Source organism: Megascapheus bottae, chromosome 2 (assembly GCF_031878675.1).
Source record: "Megascapheus bottae isolate mThoBot1 chromosome 2, mThoBot2.hap1, whole genome shotgun sequence".
NCBI lineage: Eukaryota > Metazoa > Chordata > Mammalia > Rodentia > Geomyidae > Megascapheus > Megascapheus bottae.
Window position 1 is genome coordinate 84,530,561 of NC_143510.1, and position 27,953 is coordinate 84,558,513.

Below are 27,953 nucleotides of genomic sequence, written 5' to 3' on the forward strand. Positions count from 1 at the left end.
TTCTTTCAGATCTTAGCCTCCTGTTTCCTTACTTTCCTGATAGGTCTTTGATTCCTTCCAAGGTATTTTACTAATGTGTTGTTCAGCTTTTCCAGTTCTTCTCAGAAGACCATATTATTACTGTCATTAACAGTAGTAGATCCCAGTCCTCTCTTCCCCAGTTTAGATCTTAAAGTAATATTTTATGTATGTCCAGGTCACAGATCAATGTTGAATATGGTGATTGTTGGGCCGAGGAAGTTTATACTTCAAGACCTCAACCTCCACCAAGAAAAGGGAGGACCTCTTTTCTGCCTGTTTTAAGAGTTTTGCTTTTGCTGTTCCTGTCTCTAAGGCTTGTGGCTCTTTTTGAATGCATGCCCCAAGCTTTGGTATTAACACCACTTTCTTTAGGATGCTTATTGCCCTCTATCATTGAACACATCTTGTCATGACAAAGCTATAAATGAATAACTCAGAGACACTCCCAGTTTTCATTCCGTGTTAAGTGTCACTCCTTCAGTGAAGCATGCTTACTACATGAGTTTATTTACTTTCTTGTGTTCTGGTGCCATGTTTTGCCATCATGTAAACTCTAAATGCTAATATTTTCAAACTTTTGTCCCCCTCCCAAGTCTGTGTCATTATCATTGTGGTTTTTTGTTTGTTTTTGTGCCTGTCCTGGTGCTTGAACTCAGGGCCTGAATGCTGTCTGTGAGGTATTTTGCTTATGGCTAGCTTTCTACCATTTGAGCCACAGGTCCACTTATGGCTTTTTGGTGATTAATTGGAGATAAGAGTTTTATAGGCTTTCCTGCCTCAGCTGACATTGAATGGCAAGCCTCAGATCTCAGCCTTCTGGGTAGCTAGGATTGCTGGTATGAGCCACTGGTGCCCAGCTATCCATTCTGTTTTTTGTTTGTTTTGTTTTTAGTATCCCTTTTGGGTTTAAGTTAAAAATTGTATGAGAGATAACATTATTTTTTCCTCCTGTTTTCTTATTGTTTCCCTTGAGTAGCATTATACTAAAAAAAAAAAAAAACAAAACCCGATAAGACTTACTATCCTTTCTGAATAGAAGGGGAGGGGAGAATCTGTCCTCACTGGATTAGGAGAGAAGGCTTGACTGATAGATGAGATTACAGATAGACTCTAGGGAGTGGTGTAGGGAAAGAAGAAAGGAGCTGGCTGAATTAAGAAATTCCTTTGTGCAATAGTCAGAAAGCTGGTCTTTTTCTTCATACTTAACTTCCTAGCTTTTTAGAGCCTCAGCCCTTACCCTAGATAGGAAGAAAGAGGAGCTTTCATTCACTACACTGGCAGGTAAGATAAAGATGAGTAGTTTCTTTGACACCATTTCTCTGAAAAGTTTCCTTTTTTCCTCCTTTTTAAAAAAACATGATTGTATACATTAATTTCAACAACATTGAACATTTGGTTTGTGTTCATCTAAATTAACTTTTCTATCATTGTTATAAATGTCATGTACAGAGAGGTTATAGATATATGTCAGGTAAAGAAAATTTTTCTTTTTGGACGTCATCCCTTTTCCTCGCTCTAAGTTAACTTTAAGAGCTTCTTTCATACAAACTAGTAATGAATAAATTAATCTATGTTGGGAAAACTACTTCAAAATTTTAATAGCTGGCTTTAAAACAAACTTTAGAATTATTGGCAAGTGGAGAAATAATTAATTGTTAGTTTAGAGAGACATCTTGAAGAAATCTTTACTTGTGATGATAGTCAGTGTTTTCTTTTTCAGGGCTTCTTGTATGCATATGGTATTAGTACCATTATTAAAACCACAATGAATCTTTATATGTCCATGCAAAAGCCAATGACTAAAACCTCAGTTAAGGCATTGTGCAGGCTCATTGAACTTCTCAAGGTAAGTGTTGGTTATTTTACCTTGTCATGGTGATTGAAAAATGACTAGAACTTAAATTAGAATGATCTTGTAAAATTTGACTTCCTATTACATTGAGAGCCAAAACTTATGAGAACATGTACTTGTCCTTCAATTGAAAGAAATTTCTGATACAGGTTCTCTCTGATGTATGGTGGAATTATGTGCTGATAAGTTTTTAGCTCAGGTTAGCCCATTTAAAATGTGTTCTGCACTTATGCCATGTGCCACATCTGGCTTTTTGGAAGTAACTGAAGATAAGAATCTCATGGACTTTCCTACTGAGTCTGGCTTTGAACCATGATCCTCAGCCTCCTGAGTAGCTAGGGGTTACAGGTGTGAGCCATTGACTCCATGATTGCAATTTTTAATGTTTAATCCAATCCCTTATTTGTAATGATGGTTAACAATTAATGGTTGAATATGTTTTCAATTATTAACTTTTTGAGAGACACTATATATTTTGTTCAAGTTTTTCTTGGATTGTATGCCTTTAATGGATGGATGTCTTTCCTCATTTTGAGTCTTTATGTATATCCTGAATACTAATTCTTTATATTTGGCAGATGTCTTTTCATGCATTTTTTATATTACCTTTTATTGTTTTATAACTAGAAGTTGTTAATTTTAATATCATTAAATTTTAAATTTTTACCTTTTATTGTGTTTTATTTTCTCAGTTATAGATTCCTTCCCCCACTTAACATTTTAGAGATGGTCTCTTATTATTTTGCTTAAAATTCTTAGGTTAATTTTCACAAAATTACTTTTGAAATTTTTAGGCAATAGAGCATATGTTCTACAGGAGAAGCATGGTTGTGGCTGATTCAGTTTCACATATAACACAGCACCTTCAACATCAAGCTCTTAATTCTATTTCTATAGCCAAGGTATGCAAGTTATTCTGTATTCTAAATAAGTATTTTTTCTATTTTGTATGCTTTAAAAAAATTTTTATCTTGAGCCAGGAGTTTGGCCTAGTGGTAGAGTGCTTGCCTAGCATGTGCAAAGACCCAGGTTTGATTCCTCGGTACTACATACATAGAAAAAAAAAGCCAGAAGTGGTGTTGTGGCTCAAGTGGTAGAGCTCTAGCCTTGAGAAAGTCCAAGGACAGGGCTCAGTCTCTGAGCTCAAGCCCAGGACTAGCAAAAAAAAAAATAAATAAAAATAAAAAATATATATATATATATACCTTCCTTATTTTTATTTTCAGTGGTTATAGTTACATTTGTCAGATAGTAGGTGTATAACTTCTACACATTGATACCCCTTTCATGTTTTTGTCCCCGTTTCCCTCCCCCACCCCCTCCAGTCATCTTGTTTTCTCCCCTTCCCTTTCCTATTTCAAATAAACAAATAAATATAATACAAGTAAATACAATATACCAGGTAAAAATGTCAGATACAGTAACAATATGAGATTAACTATAGGAGCAAAAAAAGAGAAGAGAAATAACATAGTACATTAAGAACAACAGTCACACAAGGTAAAGCTCTTATTTCTATATCCTAGAGTTCATTTCATATAGTCTCATCCTATATGACCTTATGTACCTAGATTTTGAGCTATTGTAATCCTCTGCTAGGAGAGTTCTAGATATGTACTAATTATTACAAATGAGGGAAGCCATTTTTAATTAGCCTATCCCATTTCTTCAAATAATATTGGTCTTTCATATCTTTAGTATTTTATGATTTTCATTTAAAATTACCAGAGTTATCTTTACTCTGAAATTGAAACATAATATATATTTGTACACCTCTACTAAAAAATAATATTGATTGGATTCTAGTGGTTCCTGCAATCTTAGCTACTTGGAAAACTAAGGTCTGAGAATTATGGTCTGAAATTAGGCTGTGCACAAAAGCCCATAAGATGCTTTTCTCTAGCAAATAGGTGGCTCAAATGCTAGTCAGTGAGCAAAAAAAAAAAAAAAAACAAGAGCATGAAGACCTGAGTCCAAGCCCTGGGCACAATTTTTTTTTTTTTTTTTTTTTTTTTGCCAGTCGTGGAGCTTGAACCCATGGCCCGAGCACTGTCCTTGGGCTTTCTCAAGGCTAGTGCTCTACCACTTGAGCCTCAGCACCACTTCCAACTTTTTGCCATGTATGTGGTACCAAGGAATCAAATCTGGGTCTTTGTGCATGCTAGGCAAGCACTTCTACCACTAGGCTAAACTCCTGATCCCCCAAATTAAAAAAAAGATTTTAAAGATTGATATTGTGTGAACTTTGAAAATGAGGCACCATTTAAAAAAATTTTTTTTTTGGTCGGTTGTGGCTTGAACTCTGGGCTTTGATGCTGTCCCTGAGCTCTCCAGCTCAAGGCTAGCACTCTACCACTTGAACCACACAGTGGCAGATTTTCTGCTGGTTAATTGGAGATAAGAGTCATATGGATTTTAGTGCCTGGGCTGGCTTTGAACCATGGTCCTCAGATCTCAGGCTCCTGAGTAGTTAGGATTACAGATGTGAGCCATAACACCTTGCTAGAAATACTTTTTATTAAATTAATATATGAATTTTAACGTATGCTTAATATATTTGCTATTGCTGATAATAGCCAATTGTAAGGGATAATATTAAAGTTAAATTTAAAATGTGAGGTTCAAAGTGAAACTAATTGCTCATGCTCTCTAAAGTCAAATCATAGAAAGCTAATAGAAAAGTTTTTCTTATGAGATATGTTACTATTTCAAAAACTAAACTAATAGTTTCCTATTTTCTGTTTCTTTTAAGAAAAGAGTAATTTCAGACAAAAAATATAGTGAACAGCGTCTTGATGTCCTCTCTGCTCTAGTTTTGGCTGAAAACACTTTAAATGGACCAAGCACAAAGCAACGGCGACTGATTGTTTCTTTGGCACTAAGTGTTGGTACTCAAATGGTAAGTATATTGTTGTTACTTATGGAATAATGTCAGGGCTGAGATTTTATAGTTTTTTAGTTATTAACCCAAGAAACCTATTCTTAATTTTAACTGCAATTTCTCTGCTTTTCCCCCCCTCTTTTTCTGAAAGAAAACATTTAAAGATGAAGAACTCTTTCCCCTTCAAGTAGTTATGAAAAAGTTGGATCTTATCAGTGAACTTAGAGAAAGGTAAGTAGAATTGCTATCTGTCATAATAGTCTGAAGACAGAGCTAATAGGAATCATAGATCTTTTTTTTTAGCATACCAAGAAAGAGAATAAAACCAGATAGAGCATTAGTTTTTCACTGTTACCTCTTTAACGTGACCAAAATGTTATTCACAAGGGATCTTTTTTTTTTTTCTTTTAGTCATCGTGCTTGAACTTAGGGCCTTCCTACTGTTTCTGAGTTTTTTTTTTACTCAAGGCTAGCACTCTACACTTTGAACCACAGTTCCACTTCTGATTTTTAAGTTAAAAGTCTCAAGGAGACTTTTCTTTCCAGGCTGGCTTCAAACTATGATCCTCAGAATTCAGCTTCCTGAGTAGCTAGGATTATAGATATGAGCTGCCAATTCCTGTTTAGGGATCTTCTCTATTTAGATTTGTTTTTATAGGAGCGTGCAGCCTACTGGAAGAACTCACCAAAATAAAGCAGTACAGCCTCAAAGCATTTGACAGAGACTAATGCAAATTGCAGTTATTATATTGAGTGTTATTAGTGGACTTTAAAATCTACTGCTTTACAGTTAGACTTTATCAAATGTCAGATACTTAGAGATCTTTGACAAATGTTCTTCTGTAATTTTATTTAGTGATAGGAGTTGAATTACATTGTCAGTGGCCAGTCACTAAGTTCAGTTTTGGGAAGTGTTTTGTTTTGAAAGTTCTGATGACTTTACTGTTTTCTCTTTATTGAGTAAGCAAGAGATTTCTTGAAAGGAAAATGATTTTTTTTGAATAACAGCACAATTTCCATTAAATACTTGTAATTTTCTTTGCTGTACTGAGAAGCTGACATTTTTCTAGTTGGTAACCTTAATTTTCCATCTTTGGAAGAAATAGTGAAGCTTCCTCATTTATGCAATATTTAGCCATTATTTGTTACCATATAAAGTATGAAATAGTTACTTGGTGGCAAAGACTGAACATGGGATAGGTTTTGGTTGTTTCTTTTAAATCAGTTTTAAATAAGTGTGATGTAATTGTTGCTAAGTGTAGTCATATCACATAATAATAAAATAGTTATATGTATTGTGTGTTAATTTTGTCACAGTGATGACAAAATTTAAAAAAGGCTTTAGTACATCTCTAAGAGTTACCGAAGTATTAACATTTTTGACATAGTTCAAAAGTCCCGAGTCACAATTTAGACTTAGTGTTGTTTTTCATATGTGAACTATAAAAAACAAAAAAGCTGGCCAATGTGGCTCATGCCCTATAATCTTTACTGCTTGGGAGCTGGAGATTGAAAGGCTTGCCATTATGGGCTGGTTCAGGCAAAAAATTAGCAAGAGCCTGTTTTAAATCAGTGAAGCTGGGGCTCAGCTGTACATGTCTGAAGTCCTAGCTACATGGAAAGTGGAAATAGGAATGTCATGGTCTAGGTTAGTCCAAACAAAAATCAGATTCTGTTTGAAAATTAACTGAAGCAAAAAGGACTAGGATGTGGCTCAAGTGGTAGAACATTGATTGCCTAGGTAGTGTAAGGCATATCCAAGATGCAGTGGAACAGAATAAACATTCTTATTTCAAAATGGAGAAATAGGATCATAGAAAATAGAATCAGGTAAGATAGAAACCCAGCATGACAAACTTTGGTGACTGAGGTCCATAAAGTGAATCTTGGGAAGCAACATTTTAGGCTACCCTCTGCACTGTGAGTGTCCAGTCACTCTACGCTCAGTACTCTCAAGTGAAGTCTTTCAAGGGAATTATTCTTATACCCTAGAGTCTGAAGGAGGGGAAGTCTGGCTAGTTCCTAAGATACCCTCAAGGCATGTTTCTTATTGTCTGGATGTAAAATGCTTGGCTTTTTAATGTTGCTAATCTTTTCAGAAACCAGCTTCCTTAGCTTTAAATTTTACTGACTTTTTTTTCTTTTGACAAATCTGCAAGTTCTTCAAGTCTTTCTGCTCTGATTTTGTCTCCCAGTTTTTACCATAAACCTGGCTAAAAGCAGATAAAGTTAACAATGCTTTGGTGTGGAATTCTCTGCACCTAATTAGTCCATATTCCATCTAATTTTTTTTTTTTTTTTTTTTTTTTGCCAGTCCTGGGCTTAAGCTCAGGGCCTGAGCACTGTCCTTGGATTTTTCTCAAGGCTAGAACTCTACCACTTGAGCTTCAGCACCACTTCTGGTATGTGGTACCAAGGAATCGAACCCGGGTCTTCATGCATGCTGGGCAAGCACTTTAACCACTAGGCCAAACTCCCGGCCCTTAATCTAATTTTTTGTGGCCTATTACTCAGACTCATTCATAGTCTAGGATGTGGATGGGCAAAATGTACACAAATTCTTTGCCATAATGAACTGCCTGAAGTTACTTTCACATCAACTTAAAGGAAAAAGGATTTATTTTGGCTTACAGCTTCAGAGAGGTCAGCCTGTGGTGTCTTGGCCCTGTGGGCTTGGGCATGGTGGTAGATGCATGTAGTGAAGAAAATTGTTTCCCTCATGGTGAATAAGAAGCAGAGAGTGAGGAAGGGACTGGGGACCAGATGTCACATTGAGAGGCTTGCCCCAGGTGACTGAACTTCCTCCAACTAGACCCATCTCTTAAAATTTTAAGTAGCACATGAGCCTGTGGGGAATGTTTTATAGTCATACCTTAACATACTATGTTCCAAGAATCGTTGCAATTAAAGTGTATGGAAAATTCTGATATGAGATACTGGAATATTTTATTGCCTTTGCTCAATTTGAAAATGTTTATGATTTTTCTATACTAATATGAGTGAAATACAGGAAATGTAAAATGATGTGACATTCATATCCTTTATTAGGACATGAATGAAGTATATTCTTTCATACTGTTTTGGGATACTTTAGTTTGTGTACTACTAATTATTTACTACCTTATATTGTAGAGTCCAAACACAATGTGACTGTTGCTTTTTATACTGGCATCGAGCTGTCTTCCCAATTTATTTAGATGATGTATATGAAAATGCTGTTGATGCAGCTAGATTACATGTAAGTAAAGAATAATTACAAAGAATAATTTTAATGACTTTTTAAGTTTTAAGAATAGGTCATTTAAAAAACCTTTATGGGGAACAATCCTAAACTGGAGTTATAAGTACTTTCAAATTCACTGTGTCATAGATTAAGCAATAACAGAATTTGGGTATCAGGACAAGACCTCAGTATCTAATAAGTATTCCTACAAGAATGACGACTCAATACTGGGGCACTCAAGAAATTTGGAGATATAAATATATCTATATAGACATATATGTTTATGATAAGATATATATTCTATAGACCTATTGATATATAGATTGATATGTATCTATGACATACAAATTTTAATTTTGTTCTTAAATTTATGTGCCAGTGATTACATATAGCGATTCCCTTCTTGAATACTTGTTTGTTAAACATTTGAAATATGTTGCAAAAAAATCAGTGTTAATAAAATCTTTTAAGGAAAAAAGAAATGAAAGAAACCTTTATTAGGGGCCGGGAGTTTGGTCTAGTGGTAGTGTTTGCCTAGCATGCACGAAGACCAGGGTTTGATTCCTTAGTACCATATACATAGAAAAAGCTGGAAACGGTATTGTGGCTCAAGTGATAGAGCTCAGGGACAGTGTTTAGGCCCTGAGTTCAAAGCTCAGGACTGGCAAAAGCAAAAACATACAATAACAACAAAAACCCCTTTATTGGCTGTTAATCTTTTTTGAATGTTATGCATATCCAATATGTATTTATATAGTCTGTAAATTTATTTTACTGTTAATAAAGCTAATTTTAGTAATCCTCCTATATAAGTAACCACTCTGATTTCACTTGATTTTAATTTGTCATAACAGTCTGACACATATCTGAAAACTATATTTTGCTCAAATATACCTTCTTTTTCTTCTGTCTCTTTCCTTCCCTTCTCCATCTCCTCTCTGTATGTTTTTCATTTCCCTGTTTTCTTTATTTTCATCAATTAGAGATTAAAATGTTACCAAGCATATTACTTGTGGAGCATGATGTCTGTGTGGAAGTGAATGTGTTTGAAGCTTTTTATTGTTTATATGGTTTACATTCTTCTCTTGGGAATATAAGACAGTTATAGAAAAGTCATCTTTCCTTCAGACTAAGTTTTTATCTTTGTGCATAGATTATTAACCTATGTAATATTATTTAGATTACATTTGTTACACATATTTATATCAACTTAAATTTTCTCCTTAGTATATGTTCAGTGCTTTACGAGACTGTGTACCTGCTATGATGCATGCAAGGCATTTAGAGTCATATGAGATACTTCTGGATTGTTATGACAAGGAAATCATGGAAATTTTAAATGAGGTAAGATCAAAGTTGAGATGGGAAAGTTTAAAACAAAGTTCTGAAAAAAGTCTTGGATTTACTAGTCTTTTATTTTATTTATTTATTTTATTATCTTTGAAGAGTTGTAAAAGAGGATTTGACTTGGCAATATATGTATACAAAGTCTTCTTCAATGTCAGACTTTCCATAAAGTCAAAAGTTATAAATCACTGTATAGAGCAAAGGAACTATTTTTAGTTTTAGTATTACTGTTTTACTAAGTTAGTTTTTGTTACTGCTGTTTAAAGAAATTTAGGAATTTAAATTTAAATTTCTTTTTATTATAGGAGTACATGTACAAAATAGGTTTGAATGTTAAATGCTGATATATAGAGAGGTAGATAGGATAGATAGATAGATAAGCACTTAAACTATTGATATTTTCCTGAGTTTCATATGGAGAACTCCTAAGAAGAGAAAAATTAAAGATTAAAAAGATAATGGAGGGACTGGGAGTTTGGCCTAGTGCTAGAGTGCTTGCCTAGCATGCACGAAGACCCAGGTTCAATTCTTCAGTACCACATACAAGGAAAAAAGCCAGAAGTGGTGCTGAGGCTCAAGAGGTAGAGCTCTGGCCTTGAGAAAGTCCAAGGACAGGGCTCAGGCCCTGAGCTCAAGCCCTGGACTGGTACCAAAAAAAAACAAAAAAAAGATAATAGAGCAGAAGTGATTTGGATGCTATATAAGTGTGTTCCTGCCTGTTTTAGCATGTATAAACACTGATACCTTTAAAGTTAAATTTCCATTTAGTTATACTTTTGTCCAGGTGGAGGTATTAAAATTAACCATAATATAAACTTACTTAGGTTTCATGAAATCATGAAAATTTCAGTTTGGCAATTTTGAGTTACTGAACTCAGGGTCTTGCACTGAGTTAGGTCCCAGCCCATACATATTCTTATGTAATGAATAAAATATATGTGGCCAGTGTTTAGAATTCTGATAGATGAAGAAAATGGTTAATTTCATTACTTTTAGCACAAGGAATTGTGTGAGAATTTTTTTTCTGGGCCAGGAGTTTTTCCTAGTGGTAGAGTGCTTGCCTAGCATGCACGAAGATCCGGGTTCAATTCCTCGATACCACATATATAGAAAAAAGCCAGAATTGGTGCTGAGGCTCAAGTGGTAGAGCTCTAGCCTTGAGAAAGTCCAAGGACAGTGCTCAGGTCCTGAGTTCAAGCCCAGGACTGGCAAAAAAAACCCCTTTTTTTTCTTTAGTGTGCATTTGTAGAATCTTTCCTCTTTTGTAGACAGTTTTCATAAAATGTATTTATGCTTTATTTTTCATATTCATGCTTCTTACAGTGAAGCTATAGGTTATTAGCTTTTGATTTTCTTTTCAAGAGAGTTAAAAGTATTTTTTAAAATATATTTTTATTGTAATTAATAGGATTGCATTATATTTGCCAAGTAGAAGGTGCATTATTTCACAGACATTACTACCCTTTCTCGTATTTTTGTCCCATTTTCCTCCCCCTACCCCATCCCCTCATCTTGTTTTCCCCCCTTCCTTACCCCATTTCAAATAAACAAATAAACATATATACAATATATCAGATAACAAGGTAAGATACTGTAACAATATGAGATAACCAAAGGACAACAAAAGAGATGAGAAATAACATAGTACATTAAGAACAGCAATCACACATTATATGGCTTTTTTTTCTATAGCCTGGACGTCCTTTCATTTAGCCTCATCCGATATGGCCTTATGTATCAAAGTTTTGCCCTATTGTAAACCTCTGCTAGGAGAGTCCAAGGTTTATACTAATTATGACAAATGAGGGAAGCCATTGAGCCTGTGTTCCTTTGAATCTGGCTTACTTCCAAGTCTTTCCATTTCCTTACAAATGGGGCTATGTCCGTTCCTTTTGATTGCAGCATAGAATTCCATTGTATATAAATATCACATCTCGTTGATCCAGTCATCAACTGAGGGGCATCTGGGTCGGTTCCATATCTTTGCTATGGTAAATAGTGCTGCAATGAACATTGTTGTGCTAGTGGGTTCAGTATGTCCTTGTTTCTGGATGATTGTGTAAATGCCAAGTAGTGGAATTGCTGGGTCATAGGGGAGCTCTATGTTTAGTCTTTTTGAGGAACTGCCATACTGCTCTCCATAGTGGTTGAATGAGTTTACATTCCCACCAACAGTGTAGTAGTGATCCCTCCTGGCCACATCCCACCAGCATATGTTGTTATTAGATTTCTTGATAATGGCCATCCTAACTGGAATGACGTGGAATCTTGGAGTTGTTTTGATTTGTATTTCTTTTATGGCCAGAGATGTGGAGCATTTCTTCACGTGTCTATAGGTCATTCTTATTTCTTCTTCAAAAAGACTCTTCAAGAGAGTTAAAGTATTAACGAAAATAAAAGTTTTGGTATTTATGTAACTCCCTGCTCCCCAAAAGATGTTGGTATAAAATGGAAAGTTGAACCATTTTCACTTTATCAATAAAAGTAAAATTTTACCACTGAGTGTTTTGGATACCCAAGTCCAAAAGACCAGTTTGGCAATTAAAACCAAAAAATCACTGCGATGATGATGATGATGGTGAGGTTGTTGTTGATTTGACAGTCCTGGAGCCCTGTAGAACCCAGGGCCTGTGCCTAACCAGACAGTTCCCTAGCCCTTTGCTTTGGTTTGCATTTTGTCTTTTTAAAAAATTATTATTTTTAAGTAGATGTGGAAAGGAGTTGCCACTTAATGAATCAATTTATGAATACAATGTATTTTGAACACCATCATCCCATTCAACATTTTTAATTTTTTTAATTTTTAATGTTTTTGTTTTATTGTAATTAACAGAGGGGTTACAGTTATATTCACCAGATAGAAGGAGTATTACTTCACACATTGATACCCCTTCTCATGTTTTTGTCTCCATTTCTCTCCCCCAGCCCCTCCCCTCATCTTGTTTCCCCTACTTCCCTTTCCTATTTCAAATAAATGTATATACAATATACCAGATTACAAGGTAAGATACTGTAACAATATGAGAATAACCAAGGGTCAACAAAAGAGATGAGAAATAACATAGTAGAGATGGGAGTTTGGCCTAGTGGTAGAATGCTTGCCTAGAATGCACGAAGACCCGGGTTTGCTTTCTCGATACTATATACATAGAAAAAAAAAGTCGGAAGTGGTGCTGTGGCTCACATGGTAGAGCTCTACTCTTGAGAAAGCCCAAGGACAGTGCTCAGGCCCTGTGTTCAAGGCCCAGGACTGGTAAAAAAAAGAAATAACGTAGTACATTAAGAACAACATTCACTCATTATATAGCTCTTATTTCCATGTCCTGGAGGTCCTTTCATTTAGCCTCATCCTAATATGACCTATGTGTCTAGGTTTTGAGCTATTGTAATCCTCTGCTAAGAGATTCCAAATTTTGTGCTAATTATTACTAATAATTATTACAAATTACTAATTATTACATTGAACCTATGTTCCTTTGAGTCTGGCTTACTTCACTTATATGATTTTTTTCCAAGTCTTTCCATATCCTTACAAATGGGGCGATGTTGTTCTTTCTGATGATAGCATAGAATTCCATTGTGTATAAATACCACACCTTGTTGATTCAATCATCTACTGAGGGGCATCTGGGGTGGTTCCATACCTTTGCTATGGCAAATAGTGCTGCAGTGAACATCATGGTGCTAGTGGATTTAGTATGTCCTTGTTTCTGGAAAATTACATAAATGCCAAGTGCCACTTCCTTTGCCTGGACTATCCTTCAATTTGGGAGCCTTTTGCCTTTGCTTCCCAAGTATCTGAGATTACACATGTGGGCCATTACACCTCTTAAGGTCAAAGCATAAACATGTAAGAAAACAAAATAATTAGAATATCAATTTGAAAAAAAACCCATCATTTCTCTTGTGAGCAGCATTTACTGGACAAGTTGTGCAAAGAAATTGAGAAGGATCTACGACTTTCTGTGCATACTCATTTAAAACTGGATGACCGAAACCCTTTCAAAGTTGGCATGAAAGACCTTGCTCTCTTTTTCTCTCTGAATCCAATTCGATTTTTCAATCGTTTCATTGATATTCGAGGTGAGTATTTTACTAGCCTTCTTAGAGTCATCTTCTGTCTCATTATTCTGACTATAAAAAAAGGTAAAACATAGACATTCTCTTCTTTGTGTGAGCTAGTTTATTTTATTCTTTATTTCCATTTTGTTTTTTGTACGTTTATTTATTTGACTTTATCTCTATAAGTAGTACAAGACTGGCCCCAAATTTGAGAACCACCTGAGCACTGCATCACTGCTTCTTATTTTACAGAAAAAGATGTTATGTTCAAAGTTAAATGGTGTTTTGTTACTGTTTTGTTTCGGTTCTAGTTTCCTTTGTTTCTGTTGGTTTTAATAAACCTTTTGACTTTTTTTTTATAGCATACGTAACTCATTACTTAGATAAGACTTTCTACAATCTTACAACAGTAGCTCTTCATGACTGGGCCACTTACAGTGAAATGAGAAATTTGGCTACTCAGCGTTATGGATTAGTTATGACAGAGGCACATCTTCCTAGTCAGACTTTGGAACAGGTATGTGTTAAATACATGTAATGTAATCTGCCTATATGTAGTGTACTAGTGTTTCTTAAGAAAATCTATATTTTGGGGTCTTCATTATTTTTTCAAAGATCATATTTGCTGAATAAAACTTCATACTTGAAAGGATCGCAATTTTAGTTACAGAAATGATTGCAATAATAGTTACCACTAATGGGCTTTATTTATTTATTTTTGGTGCCAGTACTGGGGCTTGAACTGAGGGCCTTATACTTTAACTTGGCTTTTTAATGCAAAGCACTCCACTTCTGTATTTTGGTTAATTGGAAATAAGAATCTGATGGACTTTTCTGCATTTGCTGGTTTTGAACTGTGATCCTCAGATTACAGCTTCTTGGGTACCTAGGATTACAGACATGAGCCTTTATGAAAGCAAATGATAATTCCTGGGTACATTGAAACTTCAGTGCATTTGAAATATGTATAGACTATGTGTAGCTTTCCAGAAACATACAAATATAGTGAGGTAACCTCTGCATAATTGTAAGAAGCCCAGCTAAGATCATAGTTTAATGATTTTAAACTTCTGAATAGTATGGAAACTTTAATATCTTAGGAAACTTTTTAATAAAACAGCTAACTTTATATAATTGTAAATTATTTGAACTTAAAATGAGTGCAAAGAAACAGATTTGCAAATTCACTTAGGTTATTTTCAATATGAAGGTATTTTATGAATTAGTAGTGTATATTGTCAGTTACTTTGCATAGGATTCTTACTGCAGTAATAAAAAAGACATTTATTCAGTCCCAAACTGTTGAGATCATAACTTTTTTTTATCCTGCTGCATGTAAAGATCATTTCCAGTTTGCATGTTTTTTCATTCACTTCTATATATCTACTGTTTATTGCAAGCATGCTAAAACATTCAGCTTTGTTTAGGAAATCAAAGGGAAATAGAAACAGCCCCAGTTCATATACTTATACTCTAATGGGACAAAAAAAATGTGTGCAAAAAAATTTAGTTTAGGACATAATGAAGCTGCAATAGAAAAATGAAAGGTTTTATTTATTTATTTATTTTTATTTTTTGCCAGTCCTGGGGCTTTTACTCAGGGCCTAAGCACTGTCTTTGGGCTTTTTCAAGACTAGTACTCTACTAGTTGAGCCACTGCACCACTTCCAGCTTCTATGTATGTGGTACTGAGGAATCGAACCTTGATCTTCATGCATGTTAGCAAGCACTCTACTACTAGATCAAATTCCCGGCCAGCTTAAGTGATAATAGAAAAATTAGAGAATAATGTAAGGTATCTGAAAGATAATAAAGTCTGTAGAGAACTTTTATATAAAAATGGGCTGCAGGTGGATGCCATTGGCTCACATTTGTAATCATAGCTACTCAAAAGACTGAGGTCAGAGGATTGTAATTCAAAGCTAGCCCAAGCAGTAAAGCCTGAGACTGTTCAGTTAACCAGCAAAAAGCCAGACTAGAGGCCTGGCTCAAGTGGTAGAACTTCAAATGAATAAACCTTAGAAATGCAAAAATTTAGAATTTGACTTCCTAAAACTCTAGAGTCTGCCTCTTGTGCTTGACCTCAGAGCTCCCTTAGTTTAATTTTTTTCACTTATGAATTTTGAATAGCACCTCACTTTGAGAATTTTATATGAAGAATTTTGTGTAGTATATGAAAAGTAATGTATTTTTCATAATTGTCACAGCATAGTCTGTGACTATTTTTCAGAATCCTGGCCATTTAGTTTACTTTGCAAAAAACTAGAGAAAATCCTTGAGAATATGTACATCAGAAAGCTCTTGGACCTTTAGTGATGCCTTTTATGAAGTTCTTTTGTAATAATTGTAAATGTAGTAACTTCTTATATTGCAAACTTGGTAAGTTCCTGGCTTGTTGCAGATTTAACTGACCATTTTAGACATAGAACTCAAACATGTACTTCTGTGGATTGTGTTGTAGGGCCTTGATGTTTTGGAAATTATGAGAAACATTCATATCTTTGTCTCTCGGTACCTCTATAATCTCAATAATCAGGTGAGTAGGTTTTAGAAAAAAATTTTTTATGTGGGTTATTCAGTGTGAAAGGATAAGAAATAAATTCTCAAAGGTTATAATCAGTAAGATACACAAAACAAACTATTCTTTTATTTAGAGATTTTGCTTATTCCTTTGTTGCTATACACATTCCTTTCTATTTTTTGCCAGGCCTGGGGCTTGAACTCAGGGCCTGAGCACTGCTTGGGCTTTCACAAGGCTAGAGCTCTACCACTTGAACCACAGCACCACTTCTGGCTTTTTTTTTTCTATGTATGTGATACTGAGAAATCAAACCGGGGTTTTTGTTCATGCTAGGCAAGCATTCTACCACTAGGCCAAACTCATGGCCTGTATTGTCTTCTTGAGTGGCTTTTCAGTTAAATTATCTTTAATGAGGTAGAGTCTGAAATTTGCTTTGCTTTATTTGTTATAGTTCGTGTTCTTACTGAGCATAAATTTGTTTCATTGCAGATTTTTATTGAACGGACAAGCAATAATAAACATTTGAATACTATTAATATTCGGCATATTGCGAATTCAATCCGAACACATGGCACAGGCATCATGAATACCACAGTAAGCACCTTTTGTGGTTAGATGGAAATAAAGCCCTATCTGATTTAGTACTTTGGAAGATAATTTTTTTTACTGAATAATTAGGCAAAATGCATTGCTTCTTGTTTCGTATACCTGGATTTCCTTTTTTTTTTTCTGGAAAAAATGGCATTAAAATTGTTTTGGAGCCGGCTTGGTGGCTCATGCCTGTAATCCTAGCTACTCAGGAGGCTAAGATCTGAGGATCTCAGTTCAAAGCCAGCTAGCCAGCTTGGGCACAAAAGAATGTGAGACTCTTATCTCCAATTAATTACTAGAAAAAGGGAAGTGAGGCTCTGGCTCAGGGGTAGGGTAGTAGTCTTGAGCTGAAGAGCTCATAGACAACGCCCAGGCCCAGGGGTAGGGCAGTAGCCTTGAGCTGAATCGCTCAGGGACAGTGCTCAGGCCCAGAGTTCAAGCCCCAAGACCCACAAAAAAAAAAAATTGTATTGGGTATGATTTTGTGAACTGTGATATAAAGGGTGCTGTAAGGTAATTCTATATCTCAGACTCATCATAAATAGTATTGGATATTTGGAAATGTATATATACTTTGATGTTATCTAAAAATTATTTTTGAAAACAAATCTTTGGTAGCTATTTAATGTCATTTCTGTCTTTTTAGGGAAAGGATTTAATTATTTGATATACACTTGAGTAGGTATTTAATAAAAATAGTTTGAATCCTGAAATAGGCATTCATTTACTTGAGAAAATAACCAGAAGCTTTGTGTAGCAGTTAATTTTTCCAATGAGGGAGAAAAATGAATTTTTTTTTGTAGGTCATGGGGCTTGAACTCAGAGCCTGGGTACTGTCCTTGGGCTTTTTCAAGCCTAGAGCTCTACACTTGAGCCTCAGCACTACTTCCTGCTTTTTCTGTGTATGTGGTACTAAGGAGCTGAACTCAGGGCTTCATGAATGCTAGGCAAGCAATCTGCCACTAAGCCACACTCCCAGCCCCGAAAAATGAATGTTTTAATAGGTTAGAATTAGTGTTAGGTTATTTTACTTTAATTTCACTTGAAATCTCACTTTTTCAGGATATTGTGAATCTGGGCCATGTCTCTTGCCACTGTCACAGCACCTCTCACATTACTTACCATGTCTAGAAATTACTACAATTGAGATTTAATTTTTGTTTTTTTCCTAGACTGGGGATTGACGCAGGCTTTGTGCTTGATTACAGTACTTAGCTACACCCTTAACCCTTTTCAAGATTGAATCTCACCAACTGTTCAGGCTGGTCTTGAACTGACTACCTGTCAATTCTGCTTCTCATGTAGCTGGAATTACAAAGAATATCATCACTTAGCAGATTTAGGGTGTTTTTCGTTTTGTTTGTTTTTTGCCAGTCCTAGGACTTGAACTCAGGACCCTGCCACTTGAGCCACAACACCACTTCCAGCTTTTTCTTAGTATGTGGTATCAAGGAATCGAACTCAGCGCCTTATGTATGCTAGGCGAGCACTCTGCCACTAGGCTGTGCATCATGCCCCAGTTTTTTTTTTTTTAAAGGTAGTACATACTTGTTTAAGATGTCTGTGACCCATGTCTAGTTATAAACTTCACGAGGTCAAGAAGCATTGTCTAGTAGGAGAACAGGAATATTACCTTTGATGTACAAGGCACTGAGTAATTGAATGCTTACTATCTTCAGGAAAATTCAAAGAACGCCTTGCTTATTACTTTGGTATCGTTCTAGCTATGCAGATTACTACTAAGTAATCTTTTTTTTTTTTTTTTGGTCAGTACTGGGATTTGAAATCAGAGCATTCTACTTGCTAGGCATGTGAGCCATATTCTAGCTCTTATGTCCCCTTCATAAATTGAAATTACAGGTGTATATCATTATGCCCAGTTCATTTGTTGAGATCTGTTTCAATAATTTTTTTTGTCTAGGCTGTCCTTCAACTTTGATCTTTTTTATATCTACTTCCAAGTAACTAGAATTATAGGCTTGAGCTAGTGTACCTAGACCTAGTAATAAACACAGTAAACTCAGATTTATTATATGTAGTTTTATCAAGGTAGTAAAATTAATTAATTAAAAAAATTACAAAACAAAACCTAGATTTTCCCTTGGGTGCATTATTCAACTTGATTGGTGCAGAGAGAAGCTCTCATATGATCAATTTTGCATAAATCATTGTATGATCTACTGAATGTTTCCTTACTCTTAATTTTGTGAAAATCTACCTTCCAAAATGCAGCCTAATAGTCAAGGGAAATGTTGGTGTGCTTATTTTAATGATACAGTGAGTATTTTAGATTTGTGGAAAGGCAGTGTGTCTTTGATGGTAGTTGGGAGCACAGCACAAAAATTAAGCGTGTGTAGTATAGTAGTACTCACCTCTGTATCCTGAGCATGGGCACTTTTCCTTAGCAGATCATACCCACTTGGATGCCAGGGCTCTGCTGTTGTCTAGAGTAAGAGAATTCCATCTGTGGTTAAATGGCTTGAACACTAGGGTGTGCAGTATGGTTTGTTTCTTCTTCTAGTCTGAGTATTTTCTACATTTTCCTCTTTGTTCACCTTTGTAGTAAAAATAGGAACCCTATAGAAAGTTTGGGCAATATAATTTGATAAATTATTGAGCACTGGTGTGTCATGCCTGTAATCCTAGTTACTCAGGAGGCCGAGATCTGAGAATCATGGTTCAAAGCCAGACCAGGCAGGAAAGTCCACAAGACTCTTACCTTCAGTGAACTGCTCAAAAACAACAACAACAACAAAAAAGTGGAAAGTGGTGCTGTGGTTCAAGTGGTAGAGTGCTCACCTGGAGTAAAAAGTGCAGCTCAGGAACAGTGCCTAAGCCTAGAGTTAAAGCCCCAGACCTGGAGGGGGGGGGCGGTTAGAAATTGGAATTCTTTAAATAGCTCAGATCCAGTGTGAATTGAATTTTAGAAATGATTTTTGGCCATTATTCAGTAACATTGACTAGAAATTAAGTTTTATATTAACTTTATTCAATTTTTAAAATTTTAATTTTATAGGTTAATTTCACCTACCAGTTTTTGAAAAAGAAATTCTATATATTTAGCCAGTTTATGTATGATGAACATATCAAATCCAGATTGATAAAAGATATTCGGTTTTTCAGGGAAATCAAGGACCAAAATGATCATAAGGTATGCTATATATTCTTTTAAGGTGTTTTAATTTAGTTCCTTAAGTATAATACAAATGTTTGTGTTAAAATTCTAACTCTTCAGTTCCTTTCTTCCTGCTTTGTTTTCTGGAAGCAGTTGCTATTAATAGTATAGTGCTGTGCCTTCAAGTCTTAGTCTGTATGAATACACATACTTACATAGCTTGCTTTTACATACTATTTTTCAGTGTGTTTGCTGCATCAGAACATACAGATTTACTTAATTTCTTTGTAAGACATAATTTAGGCATTAAAAAGAAGCAATTTTGAGGCTAACGATTAAATATTTAAAATTTCTAGCACAAAGTGCTTCCTACTTAAAAAACACTATGAAGTTCATATTCCTGATAATAATTTAAAGGAATGCTGAAGTTTACCCAGAAGGAAGTAAAGATCCTGTTATATTGTAAGACATTATGAGTATCTATATGGTTAGAGAACGACTGGGCTCAGATGGGCCCTGTATTTTTTATTTACTGTATACAGAACTATTTTAATAATCTTTCTTTTTTCCCCTAATAATCTTTCTTAAGATTCATCTAGTCCTAGCTTTCTTGTAAAATAGTTTGTAATACTTATTCCACATCACAGCAGCAAAATGCTACTTTCTGTTAAAATAATTTAATTACAGATTACAGTTATCAGTAGAGAAGTATATAGACTATCTTTTCTTTATTGGAATGGACGTACTAGTGCCCCAAGCTAAGTAGTCCTGCTATTGTATAAGAATTGCTTTCTTTTGTTCTTATGAAATAATTTTTTAAGTTTATTCACTAAGACTTGGAAAAGTCATTTTGTTTAATTGGTGATAGTAATAAATTTTATCCTAACTGATGTGTTTGTTTGATGTATTTGTAAATCCAACAGAAACTTGATCACACATTGTAACAAATGTTTCTAGGAAGAACGGGTTTCTTTTCTCAATTTCATACAGTAGTTGGGTATTGGGAGACTAATAATGGTTAGAGAGAATTCAGTTTTGTAATTTATTCCCTTTAGCTAATACTAGTAAGAAAATAAACACCAATAGTTTTTGTTCTATGGACTTTTTTGTTACATTTGAGATATTTAAATTTTTTAAATTTTTATTTATTTATTTTTTGTCAGTCCTGGGTTTGGGCTCAGGGCCTGACAGGGCCTGAGCACTGTCCTTGAGTTTTCTCAAGGCTAGAGCTCTACCACTTGAGCCACAGCACGACTTCTGGCTTTTTTCTATGTATGTGGTACCTACAAGTCGAATCTGGGTCTTCATGTATGCTAGGTAAGCACTCTACCACTAGGCCAAACTCCCTGGACACATATGAGGGACTTTTTTTTTTTTTGGTGGTTCATGGGACTTGAACTCAGCCTTGAGCTCTTCAAATCAAGGCTACCACTCTGTCTCTGGGCCTGGGGACTGTCCCTGAGCTTTTCAGCGCAAGGCTACTGTCTACCCTTGAACCAAGCCCCATTTCCCATTTTCTAGAGGTTAATTGGAGATAAGATAAGGGATTTTTTTAAAAAAGGAATAATGGAATACAAAATTAGAAACAGAAGTGGTATTGACCTTTTTGGTTTGATAGGCATTTTGTGCTTTTTAGGGATCTAAAAATAGCCTTAAAATTCTCTCTTTAGTATCCTTTTGATAGAGCAGAAAAATTCAATCGAGGCATCAGAAAACTTGGAATCACACCAGAGGGACAGAGCTACCTTGATCAGTTCAGGCAACTTATCAGCCAAATTGGTAAGGTATACAAAACTGTTGGGAAATAAAGCACAAATCCCAGAAATGCATATAATATGTATCTCATATTAATAAACAACTTACCATATGACCTAATGCAATTTTATTACACTAGGATATTTGTTTACCAAGATAATTGCTGCTAATTTTAAACAAGTTAAGTAAAATATTTTCATTCAAATTAGAAGTATAATTAGTAACTCATCTCCAAGATCACGTTCAGAATTAGTAATCAGCCAGTAAGTAATTTCAGGGTACTCAGTCTGTTTCAGGTACTGCTTTGTACTTCTAAAACAGCTGCTCTCATACTCTAATGCCTAAATGGAAAGGTATAAAATGTTTCATTTAACTTACTATGTTGTATATGAATTTAAAGATAAAATACTGATAAAATTACTGAGGTAATTTTTTACTTCAATACCATTTTGTCCCTCTTCATTCTGAGTAGAACTTGCCTTTTAAAATATACTATATTTAAAAGCAAGGACTAAGCTGGACATTGGTGGCTCGCATCTATAATCCTAACTATCATATAATACATTGTTACAAAACACTAGCTGGTAAAAGGTGGGGAAAACTAGCTCCTATCTCTGACACTGTTCAAAAAGAAATGTACTCATTACCTGACTTATGTAATTGTAACACCTCTGTACATCACCTTTCTAATAACAAATTTTTTTAAAAAAGGAGAAATTTAAAAGATGAAAAAATACTTATTTTTGCCCTAGTTTCTTTTTGGATAAGACTTCATACTTTTCTCTGAATGGGTAGTCTTCCAGGTAGCAGGTATTTATTTTGGGAGTGATCTGCCATGCTTGATGTTTCTTATAGGGTCTTTATGACTTTTTTCTTTGTGGGATTCTGGGTTATAAATCCTATCTTCTTTCCAAATAGCTGAGATTACAGGTGTGAACCTAGCCAATCCCTTTGTGCGTGTGTGCATGCGTGTGTGTGTGTGTGTGTGTGTGTGTGTGTAAAAGTATGAAAGGCCTCAATGTGAGAATGACAAATATGAATATTATAATTTTAAAATATTTCATCAATTTTAACATAGAATTTAATTAATTTACTTTTCCAATTGACATAATTACATTTTTACATATGTAATATAACCATATGTGTATTTTACGTGTAGAACTAAGTAATAGTTTTCCTTTTTATGGAATTAAAAACTAAAAGTAAAGTGAATGTTTTATTACTTCAGGCATGAAAGTCTTGTAATTGACTACTGAAAATGTATTCCTGGCAATTAGAGTTGTTTATATAAATATTTGCTTTTTTATGTGGTTTTAAAGGTAATGCTATGGGCTATGTACGAATGATAAGATCTGGTGGTCTTCATTGTAGCAGCAATGCCATTAGGTATGGATGTACACATCATTTTGTCTTGTTTATGCTATTTGAAATATGTGCTTCAATTTTTCTTGTGATATTGTACAGAAAGCATTTGTTCTCATTAAAATAATTTGAGATAAAATGCAGGCAGAAGCCATTAATCCTACTATCTTGATTTTTTTTCTCCTTAAATTTTAACTGCATTGGACTTTGAAAATTTTTTAAGGTTATGATTTGTTTGATCAAGTTAGCTTATGAATGAATCTAAAGATTACCTTATTTTAAGGTTTAAAATGTGATCAGATCTAAATTTGATTTGGAACTTAAGCAAAATTCTTCCTAAATATATAATTAAAAATTTTGTAGCCTTTTTATATCTATGTTAATTGCATGTGTTGTAACTTGCCTTAAAAAAAACTTCCCAAATTCTTATGTAGATTTGTGCCAGATCTTGAAGATATTGTAAATTTTGAGGAACTAGTAAAAGAAGAAGGTCTTGCAGAAGAAACATTAAAAGCAGCAAGGTAATGTTTTTTGGAATAATTAAATTTGGAAGTTTTAAAGGCATGTTTATGTAAAACATTAAAGAGAATATTAGATAACATAAATTATATGCCAGTCCTGGGGCTTGAACTCATGACCTGGGTATTATTCCTGAGCCTTTTTGTGCTCAAGGCTAGCACGCTCTACCACTTGAGCCACAGCACCACTTCCAGTTTTTTCCTGAGTAGTTTAATGGAGATAAGAGTCTCAGAAATTTTATTGTCTGGGCTGGCTTCCAAACTAAGATACTTAGGATTGTAGCTAGGATTATATATACATGAGCCACTGGCACTGTTTTTATTATACAAATTTGGTCTCAGTGTAAACATACACGTGTGTTGAATATTAACCCCTTTGTATAGCTAATTAAATAAAAATTAAAAAGAAAATGACAGCCTGCAGTAGGAACTATACTTCCAAGTTTTGAAGCAGATACTTATGGTACTGGCTTTGGCAGCAACAGTAGCACTGAATCAGCCCTGGAATCATGAGGGGAAGGAAACAAAGGCTAATCTGCAGCATGCATTTATTGATAGTGAGTTTACTGAAATGGAACCCCATGGTAATCAAGGTGAAGAGCATTTATCTGTAGATAGATCATGAGAGTCGCAAAGGAGAGATTTGTAACTTGTAGTATGAGAGCAATAACAATTTGGAAGTAATATCAGCTGTTCATGAGGGTTTCAGGAGCAGAAGCAACTAATGTTTCTGATGGTTAAAAGGGAAAGAAGTTGAAAGAAGGCCAGTTTTAAGTTGAGATAAAGAGATTAAGAAGAAGAGATTTAAATTGTTTACAAAGAGATAGATTCAGGTTCATTGTTGGGGAGAAGAAATGCAGTCCACCTTCTTTTGAAAAAGAAGCCATGATGTACATATTTTTATTTGTAGACATTTGGACTCTGTCCTCAGTGATCATACACGAAATTCTGCAGAAGGCACAGAATATTTTAAAATGCTTGTTGATGTTTTTGCACCAGAGTTCCGAAGGCCCAAGAACATACATCTTCGAAATTTCTATATCATTGTTCCTCCTCTAGTGAGTATTTTCAGAATCTGAAGTGATTTTTTTTAAAGTAAAATGCTTGATAAACACATCTGATTTCCTTCTAGCATACATTGCATATAGACTTTGTTGTTCATTAGTATCTACATCTGGCTACTGAAATTTAAATGAATTAAAATTTTACAAAATAATTGTATGTTTTTGCCTGGCACTGGTGACTCATCCCTGTGATCTTAGCTTTTCAGGAGGCTGAGGTCAGAGGAAGCCAGCCTGGGCAGGAAAGTCCATGGATTCTTGTCTTCAGCTAACCACCAGAAAACTGGAAGTAGTGCTATGGCTCAAAATGATAGAATGCTAGCCTTGATTAAAAGAGCCCAGGGACAGCACCCAGGACCCAAATTCAAACCCCATGACTGACCAAAAAAAATGTTTTCTCAGTTACCTTAGCCTCCTCTTAGAGCTCAGTGATGTGTGCAGTTTGTAGCATACTGTTTTAGGCAGCACAGCTACCTGTCTCTGCTGTTGCCTTTTGAGAACTCTAGATGACAATTGATTTCTATAATCCTAAACAGTTAATTGCCTGATATTTACTAAGCTTCAGTAAATCTTTTTCAAACAAATGGTTTAAGGTATTTGGGAAAGTAGTTTTTAATAGTACTATTTTGGGGAATTCATCATTTAACCAAAGAACTAAGAACTAGCCAGATGCCTGTGACTCATGCTTGTAATCCAGGCTACTCAGGAGACTGAGAGCTAGAAGATGGCTTAAGGCCATCCTGGGCACTAGACTCCATCTCTAAAATAAGCAGCACAAGGCAGGGATGTAGGCTGAGATAAGTGATAGCTTGACAAACTAAGAAGCATGAGACCCTAAGTTCAAACCCCAGTATTGCCAAACAAACAAAACCCCCTAATTATTATTATGATGATGATTTTTATGATAATTAATTTTCTTTTTTTTGCCAGTCCTGAGGCTTGAACTCGGGGCCTAGGCACTGTCCTTGGACGCTTTTTGCTCAGGGCTAGCACTCTGCCACTTGAGCCACAGCACCATTTCTTTCTGTGTATGTGGTTCCAGAGAATTGAATACAGGGCTTCGTGCATGCTAGGCAAACACTCTACTGCTAGGCCACCCTCCTGGCCCCAAACCTCTAATTCTTTTTAACTAAGAATGTGATCATTAGTTTTAAGAATGTATTGAGTAGGCGGAAATAAGGGCTGTTGTGGTAAAGTGAGTTCATTTCCTGACTCCCATGTTCATTTTATGTGACCTGAATAAGATACTAACTCTGTCAGTGCTCAGTGTTCTCATCTCCAAAGTGTATGTAATAATATCTAATGACATCTAAGACTTAGTGCTAGGGTTAAATAGTGATTGAGGGAGTACTCATATTTAAAGACTTGGGGAAAAAGCCATTATTTTTTTTTTATAGATTTGTGTTTTCAAGAGACTATTTGGGGCAAGAGTTTTAAATGCAAATACAAGAATCTAAAAGAGATTCTATTTATAAGTTTTGAAAATATTCTGAAGATTTGATTAGCACAGTTGCTTCTCTAATACATTTTATTTCATTTTAGACCCTCAACTTTGTAGAGCATTCCATTAGTTGCAAGGAGAAATTGAATAAAAAAAATAAAATTGGAGCTGCCTTTACTGATGATGGTTTTGCTATGGGTAAGCTTAATGAAGCTGTTTTCCTATTAATTTTATGTTTACCCTATGATGAGTTCTAGAAACATTTTGGTTGAAATAGAGATTGCTCTTTACAGATTTTTTTTTCATTAGCAATGTTTACTTTTTTAAATGAAGCCATAAGATTGACACTACTCATTTTTTGTCATTTAATACCTATCATATTTAAGTATTGCTAATCACTTGTCTGGTTTAACTTGTAACTTAGGCTTTCCTTTTGTTGAGGTTTTTTTTTTGTTTTTTTTTTTTTTTGCTAGTCCTGGGCCTTGAACTCAGGGCCTGAGCACTGTCCTTGGACTTTCTCAGGGCTAGAGCTCTACCATTTGAGACACAGCACCACTTCCAGCTTTTTTCTATGTATATGAGACTGAGGAATTGAACCTGGGTCTTCATGCATACTAGGCAAGAACTCTACCATCAGGCCAAACTCCCGGCCCCTTTTGTTGAGATTTTATGGGTGTTTTCTGTGTTTTTGTTTTGTGCCTGTCCTGGGGCTTGAACTCAGGGCCTAGATGCTGTCACTGAGCTCCTTTTGCTCAGGACTACTGATCTATCACTTAACCCACAGCTCCACTTGTGGCTTCTTTGATGATTAATTGGAGATGAGAGTATCATGGACTTTCCTGGCTCTGAACCTCAGTCTTCATATCACAACCTTGTAGCTAAGATTATAAGCATGAATGAGCCACCAGTGTCCAGCAAGATTTTACAGTTTTATCATCTTATTATTTGGTTTCCTGGTTTCCTTCTAGCTGCTTCATTGCTGTTTGTTTAGCAATGGAACATTCTCTTAATATAGCCGTGTTTTTCTGGATGATTTTCGTGGGCAAGTTTGTTTATTTCTTGATTTCTTTTGGTTTTTGATACTTTATCTTTTAAAGGAACAATTAGCCATTCTGGTAAATTTATTTGTGCTGCAAAATGTGATTTAAAAGAAGATTATGAGCCAAGTATAGTGGCTCACACCTGTAATCTCAGCTACTCAGGAAGCTGAGATTTGAGGATTGTGGTTCAAAATCAGCCTGGGCACTAACAACCCTGAGACTCTTATCTCCAGTTAACCGCTAGAAAGCCGAAAGTGGTGCTATGGTTCAAGGGGTAGGGCGGTAGCCTTGAGCTGAAGAGCTCAGGGAAAGCACCCAGTCCCAAGGGTTAAGTGAAGGGCTCAGGGACAGTGCCCAGGCATAGAGTCCAAACCCCATAACTACCAAAGACAGAAAGAAAGGAAGATTAGTTCAGGTTAGCTTAGTGCTAGGAGTTATTGATAAAGGAGTAGAATACAACTTCTATATTCATGTTCATTTAACTTTGGTTTTGCTAATGACTACAGGTGTGGCTTACATCCTAAAGCTTTTGGATCAGTACCAAGAGTTTGATTCACTTCACTGGTTCCAGTCTGTTAGAGAAAAATACATAAAGGAGATAAGAGCAGTTGCTAAGCAACAGAATGTACAGTCAACTAGTCAAGATGAAAAACTACTACAAACCATGAATCTCACTCAGAAGCGACTGGATGTCTATCTACAGGTAGAAGAAGAAAAGAATCAACTCTCCTTTGCCTGACTTTTTGATAATCATTATGTTTGACATCTGAAAACCAGAAGCCATATGGAAATTGCCACTTTAACAAGTGAGATAAATAGTGGTAAAAAGAGTACATTTTAGAATAAATGATAACTGGAAATCATTTGATTTTAAATATGGATAGGTTACTTAGTTCTGTTTCTGTATTGATGATTTTCATTAAAGTGTGTGTGTGTGTGTGTGTGTGTGTGTGTGTGTGTGTGTGTTGGTCCTAGGGCTTGAACTCTGGGCCTAGGCCTGCTTGGAACTGCAATCCTCAGATCTCAGTTTCTTGAGTAGCTAGGATTCCAGGATGAGCCACCAGCACTCAGTTAATTAGGTAGCTTTTTTAAAAATAGTAGTATGGTACAATGTAAATATTTTGCTCTAAGTATATTCCCCTTTTATTTTATATTTATTTACA

General features: G+C 35.3%; 1 protein-coding gene across 1 annotated transcript in view; it reads left to right on the forward strand.

Annotated features, from left to right (window-relative positions):
• The window catches only part of Washc4 (WASH complex subunit 4), a 55,519-nt gene that overhangs the window by 21,654 nt on the left and 5,912 nt on the right, over nucleotides 1-27,953 (forward strand). The window contains exons 15-31 of the mRNA XM_090328551.1: nucleotides 1,742-1,867; nucleotides 2,668-2,775; nucleotides 4,626-4,772; nucleotides 4,906-4,985; nucleotides 7,887-7,992; nucleotides 9,205-9,321; nucleotides 13,239-13,407; nucleotides 13,749-13,903; nucleotides 15,848-15,922; nucleotides 16,397-16,501; nucleotides 19,515-19,649; nucleotides 21,284-21,392; nucleotides 22,688-22,754; nucleotides 23,165-23,251; nucleotides 24,159-24,306; nucleotides 25,852-25,948; nucleotides 27,297-27,493. Coding sequence (XP_090184677.1) covers nucleotides 1,742-1,867; nucleotides 2,668-2,775; nucleotides 4,626-4,772; nucleotides 4,906-4,985; nucleotides 7,887-7,992; nucleotides 9,205-9,321; nucleotides 13,239-13,407; nucleotides 13,749-13,903; nucleotides 15,848-15,922; nucleotides 16,397-16,501; nucleotides 19,515-19,649; nucleotides 21,284-21,392; nucleotides 22,688-22,754; nucleotides 23,165-23,251; nucleotides 24,159-24,306; nucleotides 25,852-25,948; nucleotides 27,297-27,493 — 2,028 coding nt within the window. The remainder of the gene's footprint in view (nucleotides 1-1,741; nucleotides 1,868-2,667; nucleotides 2,776-4,625; nucleotides 4,773-4,905; nucleotides 4,986-7,886; nucleotides 7,993-9,204; nucleotides 9,322-13,238; nucleotides 13,408-13,748; nucleotides 13,904-15,847; nucleotides 15,923-16,396; nucleotides 16,502-19,514; nucleotides 19,650-21,283; nucleotides 21,393-22,687; nucleotides 22,755-23,164; nucleotides 23,252-24,158; nucleotides 24,307-25,851; nucleotides 25,949-27,296; nucleotides 27,494-27,953) is intronic.